The 12,821-nt window shown below is 37.5% G+C and overlaps 1 protein-coding gene across 1 annotated transcript in view; it reads left to right on the forward strand.

Annotated features, from left to right (window-relative positions):
• The first annotated feature begins 2,852 nt into the window (after positions 1–2,852).
• Positions 2,853–12,821, forward strand: part of SCYL2 (SCY1 like pseudokinase 2) — a 75,942-nt gene continuing 65,973 nt past the window's right edge. The window contains exon 1 of the mRNA XM_042781829.1: positions 2,853–3,029. Within this exon, the coding sequence (XP_042637763.1) occupies positions 2,853–3,029 (177 nt within the window). The remainder of the gene's footprint in view (positions 3,030–12,821) is intronic.

Raw genomic sequence — 12,821 nt, forward strand, 5'->3', positions numbered from 1 at the left:
GCCTATTACTGCAAGGCCAAACATGCTGCCTCCCTCCAGCCCTTTCACCAACCGTTCCTCCCAAAGCACCCACCACCTCTCTCCTGGGTTCGATAATTCGCTGCAGTGGCCACACAGAACTCACAATTATGGAGTTTATTAGGGAAGCACCAGGTGACAATTCAGGTTCAGGAAAAACGCTCAGCCTCTCTCCCAGCCCACCATCTCTAAGCCAAGTCTCTCACAGTCTCTCCCCCAGCAGTGCATGTCCCTCGGTGTCTTACTCATCAACGTGTGTCTCTTGCGTCTCTTTCCCAGCAGTACGTGTCTCTTTCAGGAGCGCGTGTCTCTTTCAACAGCACGTCTTCCTCGACCAGCAGTCAGAGAGAGAGGCCTCCTTTTGAGCTTAGAGTAGCCAGACCAACCAATCATAACAACAGAATTCTAAGCACCTGAGAGTGAGCCTCCCATAACATTGCATTGTGCCACACCCAACACAAAAGCCCAGGTAGATAACATTTACAATCATGAGCTCCTCAGTGGCTCATTCCACCACTGAGTTTACAATGACTTATGGGTAGAAAAGCCATACTGAGTAATTTACTACACTGCACCCACATAATTGCTTTTTCCAGTGATCTCCATTCTTTTTGTAGATTCAAATTTCTATCTGGTATCTTTTTCCTTCTGCTTGAAGAACTTCATATTCCATTTTTCCTGTTATGTTTTCTTTTAAATACATGGAGATATTACAGCTTTTTTATGTCTTTGTGAATTTCACAGTATATTATTTTGGGATCTGCTTTTATTGACTGATTTTTTTCTTGATTATAGGACACATTTTCTTACTTCTTATTATTTCAGATTATTATTGACTACCTGATGACCATTGTGAATGTTACATTGTTTAGTATCTCTCTCTCTTTTTTTTATTTTTCATTTCATAAATACTGATTTTTGTTCTGTAAGGCAGTTAACTAACCTGCAGTCCGGTTTGGTTGTTTGAAGCTTTCTTTTAGTTTGTCTGGGTAGACTTAGAGTAAATATAAGGCATGGCCCTTCTGGGGTTTCTACAAAGTAATTTGGTGATAAAATTAAATGATTTGCAGTTCTGTATGAACTCTGTACTTTGGTGGCTCACAGCCCTCTAGTTGCTCCTTGCCTGATCTGGTAGAATTTCACACTACACGTACACATTTTAGTATTTAACAAAGCTTTAAGGGGACCCTTGTTCAAATTTCTAGAACTCCCATCTCTTTGAATTCTGTGTTCAAACTTAAGCCAGCTTGGCCTTCCTGAATTCCAGTTTGTCTCCTCAACTGGAATTCTCCATACACGGTGGTTTGGAATGTGCCTCAGAGCAGAAAACTGGCACGATCCTTGGGTTCACGTTGTTAATTTTCTTTCTCACTGGGATCTGTGCTGTGTCTTGTTCAGTGTTTGAAAACATTTGTTTCATATATATCGTCCACTTTTCTAATTGTTTAAGGTGAGAAGATAAATTCAGTCTTTGTGAGTCAGAATTGACTCAGTGGCAGTGAGTTTGGTTTTGGTATTGCTGGGAAAGAGACGCATGAGACACCCAAGGACCAGCACTGCTGGGAAAGAGACAGTGAGAGACTGTTGGCTGAGGGATGGTGGGTTGGGAGAGAGACTGAGCATTTTTCCTGAACTTGATTTGTAGCCTGTGGTGCTTCCCTAAAAACCCCATAATCTGTGAGTTCTGTGTGGCCACTGCAGCGAATTATCGAACCCAGGAGAGAGGTGGTGGGTGCTTTGGGAGGAACGGTTGGTGAAAGGGCTGGAGGGAGGCAGCATGTCTGGCCTTGCAGTAATAGGCTTGGGCTATTGATGGTGATTCTGCCTTCCTCTTGTGGGGTTCTAAGAGGTCAGAACATGTGGCCTCCTTGCCCTTTTAGTAGGTATATAAAATAAATTCTATAGGATTTTAAAAGGAAACCAATTATTTTGAAATAATTTTTAAAAACATCTTGATAACTATGATGTGATAGTTTGCATTCTTAATGAATTAAGTAACAAGAGCTAGTATGGGACCTAATAACAGCTCCAATTCCACTTGAATTCTTACTTGACTTCAGATTAGAAACCGGTATCTTAAAGCTATCTATGCCCATATACCTCCTGAAAAGCCTTAACATTTTCCCAGAGATATGAATGCTCTAGTTTGAAGAAAGCTATCTTTAGAAAACAGATATCTTCTCAATTAGAATCTCTTAATTTACCAAATAAGAAATTACCGATTAATAATAATAACTAATTATTAAGAATAGTACTAATCATTAATAACAAAGCTGTGTAAAACTTTAAAAATATTTTATGGCCTTACCCATGTGCATGTTTTATTGTCTCTTTGCTGTAATTTCTGCTTCTCTTTTAGAAAATATCTCAAATAGTATCATTATTGTTATATAGTGAAGAAAGACTTTTTATAAAATAAATATTTATTGCTTAACTTAGCATCAGGTTTTATATATGGCTATTTTTTAGTGTGACGTGAGACTCAGACCATCTTTGCTACTTTTAAATCTTGGAAGGATCTGTATTACATGGTTAAGGGAGCAATTTTCATTCTTTTACTTCATATATGTCAGTGTCACAAGTGAGTATCTGTCTTCCTAGTCTGTTGCGAACTGAGATTGAAATGAACAACTTGAATTTTAAACTTAAATTTGCACTCAAATGTATTCTATTCTCTGATAGCAAAACTGGCATGTGGCTTTTATCTGTGTAGGGTTGTTTTGCTCATTGTTTGGGAATGTGAAATACTAAGTGCTTAAACTTAAAAACAAATGATTGTTTCTCCCTTATTCCTTTGCGTTTTTAGGTGACTGTGCCTACCTAACATTGCAGCCATGGAGTCCATGCTTAATAAGTTGAAGAGTACTGTTACAAAAGTAACAGCAGATGTCACTAGTGCTGTAATGGGAAATCCTGTCACCAGAGAATTCGATGTCGGTCGACACATTGCCAGTGGTGGCAGTGGGCTAGCTTGGAAGATTTTTAATGGCACAAAAAAGTCAACAAAACAGGTAAGCTTTAATTTAGTCTTGGGTAAAACATTCTAAGTACCACAAAGTGCATGTATGCATTTTTATATTAGAAAATGGCAGAAGTAATTAATTACTTATTCCTCTTGATTCATCTTTTAAACTCATGCAAAGTCAAGTGCTTTAAAGCATGTCCTGAATCTCCTGGTTACAAGTGACGTACCATCTCAACCTGTAGTTTAAATTTACTCATTAACATAAACATGTCATGGTAAGATGGAGGAATAGGCAGACAAGCTACACAGATCCTCTTCAACAAAGAAAATAAAAACTAATTGACAGAGATACAGAAGATAATCCTGGAGCCCTGAGCTTTGAAAGGAACTATACAGAAGTGGATTAGGCACCAACTAGTGGAAAAACCTGAACGAAAACAGTGAGTACAGAGATGGTCAGAGCTGCATACTGTCTGCTACTCTGATGGGACCAACAGCCTGAATATTTCCAGCTGGTGTTGGGACCTGGGAATTGACTTAAAGATCAGCCCTGGTCACCAAGGGCTACAGGGACTACTGCTCTGGTGGCCTATGACTAGGAAGGGAAACAGCAAGGAGGGAGACAACCTGAGCTGTTGACTTTGTGCTGTCCAGAGGGCACAGCCATTTTGATTGTTTACACGTGGCAACCATTTTAGATATTTAAAGTGATCAAAAGCGCAGCCCTTGAATCTTTACAAGTGGCAGCCATTGTGGATTTTAAAGTGATAGCATCCTCATTCAGATTCCAGGGACCTTAGAATAGGCTCTGTTTGCCAAGGTCAGCAGGGACATGTGAGAGGCTGACAACAGGAAAGGAGATAGGTGATGAGTGTATAAGTGCTGTCAACTAGCGAAGAGAGGAGCACAGTACCCTGCTTGCATAGATAACATACAAAGAAAACAAAAGTCGTGGGCAAGTCACTCCGAAATACAATCACCAATTAAATATAAACACAAAAACGTCACAATGCCTCAGAGACAACAGGGCATCACAGTCCACACAAAGAAGCAAGATATAAAGCAGGAGAAACAAGGGACCAGATACAGACCCAAAACACATCCCTGAGGAAGATGTAGCATTGGAACTCACTGATAAGGAATTAAAAAGAATTATATTTAGGTATCTTCAAAGGATTGGGAAACAGATCAAGGAAAACAGAGAAAAGTCTAGAAGAATTTCGGAAGAAAATAGAAGAACAAAAGAACAAAATAAATGAAAAATTAGAAGTGCTACAAAATCTATACACAGAGTCCAGAAGATTAATACTAAATTTTCAGAAAGAGATAAGACATTGAATTGGCAGAGGAGCAGAATTGAATCAATGGAAGACAGAATTAGTGAGATTGAAGGCAAATACCTGTACACTTCTTTGGAAAGGGATAAATCAGAGAAAAGATCAAAACAAAATGAAGGAAGCCTAAGGTTCATGTGGGGTACCATCAAAAGGAATAACATACATGTAATCAGAATTCCAGAAGAAGAAGAGACAAATGAAACCATAGAGAAAATTGTCGAAGATTTGTTGGAAGAGAATTTTCCTAGTATGATGAAAGATGAGACTATATCTATTCAGGAAGTCCGATGAACCCCAAACAGGATAGACCCCAAAAGAAAATCACCCAGACATATCATCAAACTCACCAAAACCAAAGACAAAGAATCATGAGAGCAGCATGGGAAAAACGAAAAGTTACCTACAAAGGGCAACCAATAAGACTAAGCTCGGATTTCTCGACAGAAACCATGCAAGTGAGAAAACAATGGGATGGTATATATAAAATCCTGAAAGAGAAAAATTTCCAACCAAGAATTATGTACCCAGCAAAATTGTCCCTCAGATATGATGGTGCAATTAGGACATTTCCTTATAAGCAGAAATGAAGAGAATTTGTTAAAACCAGACCAACCTTCCAAGAGATGCTAAAGGGAACCCTTTGGACAGAGAAGCAACAACAGCCAACAACAAATGACCATTAACACACATGATAATATAACCCAGAAACCAATCCAGCTATGGAAGTATCCAAAGTAAATAAGCCTACAAGATTGTAAACAGGGAACCAGAGATATCAATTGACTAATGAGGACAACTACAAACCAATAAGAGGGAAAAAACTATGTCATTACAGAACGTCTAGGTGGTAGGGAAGTCAAGACAACTACAAGATGGAATGGACTGTTCTAAACTTGGGAAGAAAACTATAAATCACAGGGTAACCTTAAAGAAAAATGATAAACCTTTACATCAAAAAAGAGGACCAGCATAAATATTCAGCAAATACTAAAACAGTTGCGATGAAGGAAGTGATAATACAATTCATGAAGAAAATGAGCTCAGCATAGAAAATTATATGGAACAAAGAAATCGACACCATGAAAAGGCACATAACAAAAATGACAGCAACAAAGTCATATTTGGTGATCATTACATATATGGCAAGGGACTTATCTCTAAGATTTATAGCAGAAGAGTGCATGACCAAAGTATGGTACTTACACATAATGGAATGCTATGCAGCACTAAAGAATAATGTAGAGTCTGCAAAACACTGCATAATATGGATGAACTTGGAGGGCATTATGCTGAGTAAAATAAGTCAATCACAGAAGGACAAATATAGTTTTAGTTTGTTGTTGAGGAAGGTCAAGGAAAGGTTTATATATGGAGGGAAACTTTCTTTGTTGATTGCCAGGAATTGGAGGGTATGGGTGGAACACTGCAAAAAAAAAAAAAGCATTGACCCATGGCACTTTAGTTTTATGTATTTCACTGTACTTAAATTATATTTCAATAAAATGCATTAAAAAAAGGATAAACATGTCACTTGAGCAAATGAGTATGTTAGATTGTAGTATTTAGCAAACTGCAGATTTGTGGATAAAATTGATCGTGTTTCTTAAATATTCTTTTCCTATTTGTCAGTAAGTTACTGACCAGTTAAATTTACACTCATTTAAAATTTTGCAACATTATATCTTTTATTTAGTACATTCTTACTCCCTCTTATTATAGCTTTGTAGAAAGTAGACTTCTGTAATACTCTTTTGTGTTTAACCTGATGCATTTTACTGTCAGAAGAAGAAAAGTTTGTGGGATATAATAAATAGTATGTTTTAGGATATATGTATTACAGTGTATTTTAAAACTAACTGTTCTTTTGGGTAAGAGTAGTTTGAATAAGTACCAGTCCATTTCATCTAAGTAATGCCTAGGATATAAATTTTTATGTGTTCATTTCATTTTTAACTACTTTCAATTTTTCTAGATTCATGATTCATAGCCCAATTATTAATGGATGTTTGTAGCTGTTTCTTCTTATTTTGAGTCATGCTATATCAGCAAAGGAAGATCCTGAAAACTTCACTACATCCATGTCATTAAGGTCTTCTCTACTTTGAGGAGACAGCTGTTCCCCCGTAGTTGTATTTTGCGTGCCTTTCAACCTGAGGAGTTTATTTTGGCACTAGGATCAGATAGTGTTTCACTGCTGTTCATAAGGTTTTTGTTGCCTAATATTTTCAGAAGTACGCTGACAGGTCCTTCTTCCTAGTGTGTCTTACTCTGGAAGCTCCACTGAAACCTGTTCACCGTGGATGATCCTGCTTATAATGAATATTAGTGGCATAGCTTCCATAACACACAAACCACTACAGTATGACAGATAACAGAGTAGTGGTGGGGTCCTGTGATATAATTTGGTTTGTACCTGATTTGTAGATCTTGTTTTTATTGTCATTTAATTAGAAATCTTTAATGAGGTCCAAAGTGTCTAAATGGACATGTTATGTTCTACATCTTAAATCCTGATTGATTTATTTCTTTTGAACATTGTTTTCTATTTCAGTTCACCAAAAGCTGATCCCAAAAATACATGGTTGCTTGAGTATTGAGTACTTACAAAGCCATTAATGTGGTCATGAAATTATGTAAATAACATAAATGAGCAACCTCTAATACTAGCACAGTTGGCTTTTATAAGGGAAAAACAAAAGACTACCAAATGTACTAAATTCTACTTTTTTTAAAAAAAAATTAAGGACATGGTACTATAATAGTGTCATCTTGGCTATACCCAAATGGATTGTAGGTGCTTGTGTTGATGCTAGTAGTTCATATGCTGAGAATATTAAATTCTCTGTTCTTCATGTAACGTGAGAACCAGGCATCAGTGACAGAGCCCCATTCTCAACTGCTGACTGCCAGAGCAGTGTTCTCCTAGGACACTTTGCTGTGTTCTGTTTTCTTAAATTTTTTGTTTTCAAGAAAAAGATAGGATAGTTTAGAATATATCAGTGCTCTCTGCAGATATGGTTTTGAATTTTCTTTCTTGCCTACATCTAACTGCAGGGGTTATTTTTTACTACTGACTAATTCCTGACTAATTCCAAAACAGTTGCAGCAGTATATTGACAGAGAACTTCCAGAAATGCAGGCTGGATTCAGAAGGGGACGTGGAGCAAGGGATCACAGATGATATCAGATAGATCTTGGCTGAAAACAAAGAATACCAGAAAGATGTTTACTTGAGTTTTATTGACTATGCAAAAGCATTCAATTGTGTGGATCATAACAAATTATGGATAACATTGAGAAGAATGGGAATTCCAGAACATGTAATTATTCTCATGAGGAACCTGTACCTAGACCAGGAGGCTGTCATTTGAACAGAATGAGGGGACGCTGCATGGTTTAAAATCAAGAAAGGAGTACGTTGGGGTTGTTTCCTTTCACCATACTTAATTCAGTTTGTATACTGAGCAAATAATCTGAGAAGCTGGACTGTACGAAGAAGAATGTGGCATTAGGATTGGAGGAAGAATCATTAACAACCTGCGATATGCTGATGACACAACTTGCTTGCTGAAAGTGAGGATGACTTGAAGCACTTACTGATGACAATTGAAGACTACAGTCTGCAGTATGGATTACATCTAATATTAAGAAAACCAAAATCCTCACAACTGGACCAATAAGCAGCATCATGGTAAATGGAGAAAAGATTGAAGTTGCCAAAGACTTCATTCATATTACTTGGTTCTACAATCAGCACCCATGAAAGCAACAGTCAGGACATTGTTGTTGTTGTTGTTATGTGCCGTCGAGTCGGCCCCAACTCATAGCGACCCCTCCGTGGGTTTCCAAGGCAGTATCACTACGGAAGTAGGATTGCCCAACCTTCCTTCCGAGGAGTGGCTGGTGGGTTTGAACTGCCAGCCTTCTGGTTAGCAGTCAAGTGCTTTAGCCACTATGCTACCAGAGCTCCACAACGTATAGCAATGGGCAGATGTGCTGCAAAAGACCTCTTTTAAGTGCTGAAGAGCAAAGATATCTCTTTGAGAACTAAGGTGCCCCTGACCCAAGCCATGGTATTTTCAGTCGCCTCATATACATATGAGAGCTGGACAGTGAATAAGGAAGACCAAAGAAGAGCTGATGCTTTTGAGTTGTGGTGCTGGTGAAGAATGCTGAAAGTACCATGTGCTGCTAAAAGAACTAACAAATCTGTCCTGGAAGAAGTGCAGCTGGAATGCTCCTTGGAAGGAAGAATGGCCAGACTTCCTCTCACCTACTTTGGTCATGTTGTAAGAAGGGACCATTCCCTAGAGAAGGATATCGTGCTTGGTAGGGTGGAGGGTAAATGAAAAAGGGGAAGGCCCTCAATGAGATGGATTGACACAGTGGCTGCAACAGTGGGCTCAAGTATAGCAAGGATTGTGGAGCTGGCACAGGACTGGGCAGTGTTTCGTTTTGCTGTACATGGGGTCACTGTGAGTCAGAGACAGCTCGCTGGCACCTAACAACAACAAACTGACTTATTCCTTAAGAGCTTAGTCTAACTATCTTGACATTGAAGCATCATTTTAATTTTCCCTGAGTTGAAAAATTTTAATTTTCCATTGCTTCATTTTTGTTAAAATAGAATCACAAAATATAAATAATCTAGAGCAGTGTTATCCAATGTGGTAACCACTAGCCACACATGGCTATTCAAATTTCAATTAATTAAAATTAAATTCAGTTCCCTAGTTGTACTCGTCACATTTCAAGTACTTAATAGCCACAGATGGCTAGTACTACTGTATTGGATGGTGCACATGTAGAAACTTTCATCACAGAAAGTTCTTTTGAACAGTACTGATCTAGATAAATTGGAAGATGAATAATGGAAAAAGATACTGTTAGTCCTTTTTTTTCTACCCTACAAGGGGACATTGAAGGGCATCTTACTTAACCCTGTCAGCCTTTCTTGATCTAGCATACTTTGTATTTAATTGCAGTCCTGTTCCATAGCAGCATATGTATCTTAAATTTGACATTGACTTTAAGGTAAACAACAGGTTAGGGACCTTGGGCTGGGAGAATTCTCATTGTTTTAATAGTTAAAAACATGAAAGTATTTTCTAATGCTGCATTATAGTGCAATAGATATTTAAACAATTATATTTAGTTTATTTCTTGTTTTCCTTTTTTCCACATAAATTTGACTTTTAAAATACGATTATCAAGAAAAGTACAGTCAGTTTCTGGATTATGAACAAGACCTGTTTCTAACTGTATCTTTTAAGAATTTGTAGTTAAAGTTGAATAGGTGCATATGGTTCTTGTTTAGTCTTTCTTTAGTGTAAGAAAAAGGCTGGGAACCTTTTCAGTGATTTAAAAGCTGCACGTGCAAGTGAAGATGATTGTGATGAAGAAATTGTTGGTAGTAGAGGTTGGGGTTAGCCGTTTCAAAGTGAGGGCAAATTACGTAATTAAAGGGCAAGTCAGGATTGTTGGTAAGTCAGAAATTTGTAACCCAGGAACTAACTATATCCTAATATAATATTACCAAATTAAGAAACAAATCCTCCAACATTTCTAAAGTAAAGGAATCATAATAATATAAGTAGTATTTTCAAAGTCGGCATACCCTATTAAAGGTAATCAGTGTATTTTTTTCCTAGATTTATTTCAAGGTCACAGTATGCATGTTGAATTACAATATTCAGATCATGTGTAACTTTTGACTTTATAAATCTAAATATTTGAAGGCCCTGGCAAACCAAATGAACCATAATTGAATTCTGACTCACAGCTACCCTATAGGACAGGGCAGAACTGCCCTATAGGGTTTCTAAGGCTTTAAATCTTCATGGAAGCAAACTACCTCATCTTTCTCCATAGAGCAGCTGGTGCGTTTGAATTGCTGACCTTTTGGTTAGGAGCAAACTACTTTAACCACTGTGCTGTAGTAATAATAGCAACTATGGAACAGATTTTTAAAAAAAGTTTATTTATGAAACTTGTAGAATGTTAAGGTAAAGAAAGATAGTTGGTAAATAAAATGTTACTGGTATGCTTGCTAATTAACTTCATTGTACCTGACTGGACATCTGTATTGCTAGTCTGGCTTTCTGCTTCCAGAAACTGATTTCTGTTGGTTTTTATTGTTTTTGAAGGACATTCATTCAGAAACACCTCATAGTGAATATGAGGATGAAAAAATACATATTCTTACGTCAGTACAAAATAAGTCATTAAATTTTATAAAGTGTTTGGATAAACTTAACCAAACACAAAATTTGAAAAAATGCTGAAATTGATAGATCTTTATAACTTACTGGCACTTGCAGTTGTTATTTAGACTTACATACTAATGGTACTAATAGTGCACTTGTGGACTTGTTACGTTTCCTTTTCGAGTGTTCACTTAAAAGTAGCTTTTAGGTCCTAACCATAATTACTCTTCCTGGAATCTCTGTGGGGAGGCTACAACACATTTTAAGATGACATTTAGAGAATAAATATAAATTTATTTTTAAAAACTTAGATATAACATCCATGAAGAATAGTATACAAATCCTGAGTGTACAGCTGGATGAATGTTCACAGTGAACACACCCATGTACCCATGTAACCAATGTCCAGATAAAAAAATAAAACATTACCAATTCTGTGTGCCTTTCTAGTCATTACTCATTCCCTTTCTCTCCACCAGTAACCACTGTCCTGTCCCTTCACGTCTTAGAATAATTTACCTGTTTTTGAAATTTATTTAGATGAGTCATATGGCTTATACTCTGTGTTTGGCTTCTTTTCCTAAACATTTGTTCATGAGATACAACTGTGTTGTTGAACACAGAAGCAGTTTTAATTTTTCATTGCTACATAGTACAGTAGGAGGATTGGGCAATCTATTCTGTAGAGATACCTCTTTGGAAACCCAAGGAGGTGTCACTATGAGTCAGAACTGACTCGATGGCAGTGAGTTTATATAGATTACTGCTATGAACATTCTTACTTGTGCCATTAAATTGCTAGGTCATAGTATATGCATTTTGTTGAAAGCAACATTTGGTTAACAAATCATTTAGAGTTAAAAGAGTATGTTGAGTGAGATGCTGTCGATAAACAGTGAGAGCATCCAAACGAGCAGCTCATTCACGCAGTGCAAATACAGAGTTTTTAAAGGCAGTTTGGGATTTCCAGTAGGGAAGTTACAGTGATTGGGTCTTAGTTCCTTGATAGGAGAGAGGGTTTTACAAAGCCAGATTTGGTTTCATAGGTACACTTGTCTGGTGGGAATTAACTCTGCTGTTCTGTTGAATCAGAAACATTCTTCAGTGTCAGCTGCTTTGCTTGGAAAAACTGTGAGGTTAGAACACTTTGAAAACTCCCTATTGTTTTGTTAAGGTTTGTACTTGGCACAAATGGCTGTTTTGATTTATTGTTCTCAGAAAGGTCCGAACCCAATGCAAATGGTCATTTTGTTTTCTTAACAGTTTGTTGAGTGCCAAACAATTTTCCAGGATGGTTGTACCAACGTACACTTCTACCAGCAGTTAGAGTTTCTCCACATCCTTGACAAACCTTGTTGTTGTTAGGCAATAAACCTTGTTAGTCTTTTTAATTTTAGACATTCTCGGTAGTCTGTTTGATTTTGGAAAATTCAGTGAAATATTCTCCACTTTCCTGGCTTTTCAGTTTTTAAGTGTCTAATAGGTAAATTAAGGAGCTCTGATGGTGTAGTGGATAAGACATCTGGCTGCTAACCACGTCAGTGGTTCAAACCCACCAGCTTCTCCATGAAAGGAAGATGGGGCGATCAACTTCCGTAAGGATTTACAGCTTCGGAAACCCAGTGAGGGTTGCTATGAGTCAGAATAGACTCAATGGCAGTGAGCTTGGAGTTGAAGAGTAAATCGGTGGGCATTGAGTTTATATTGCTGTGTATCTGTTATAGCTTTGTAACTAACTTAGTCTTTCTACAGTTTAACAATTATTGAATCCTAAGTAGACAACATATTGGATGCTTTTATTATTCCATTTTTCCTTATATTTGAAAATTTAATAATAAAAAAAAAAACACTACCAAACTCACTGTTGTCGAGTAGATTGTTACTCATGGCAACCCCTCCTTGGGTTTCTGAGACAGTATCTCTATGGAAGTAGATTGCCAAGTCTTCCTTCTGAGGAGTGGCTGGTGGGTTTGAACTGCCAGCCTTCTGGTTAGCAGTCAAATGCTGTCAAGATGCTAATGAAAGACTTTATTAGTTGCTTATATTTATTGACCACCTGAACCACAAAACCAAACCCATTGGCCATCAGGTCAATTCTGATCCATAGTAGGCAATAAATATTGAGTGTCTATTAGGTTTAAGGGAGCTCTGGTAGCATAGTGCCTAAGGCACTCGACTGCTAACCAGAAGGCTGGCAGTTCAAACCCACCAGCCACTCCTCGGAAGGAAGATGGGGCAATCTACTTCCGTAGTGATAAGGCCTCAGAAACCCAGGAAGGGTTCACTATGAGTCAG

Source organism: Orycteropus afer, unplaced genomic scaffold (genome assembly GCF_000298275.1).
Source record: "Orycteropus afer afer isolate SDZICR_OR568_19922 unplaced genomic scaffold, OryAfe1.0 scaffold00177, whole genome shotgun sequence".
Taxonomy (NCBI): domain Eukaryota; kingdom Metazoa; phylum Chordata; class Mammalia; order Tubulidentata; family Orycteropodidae; genus Orycteropus; species Orycteropus afer.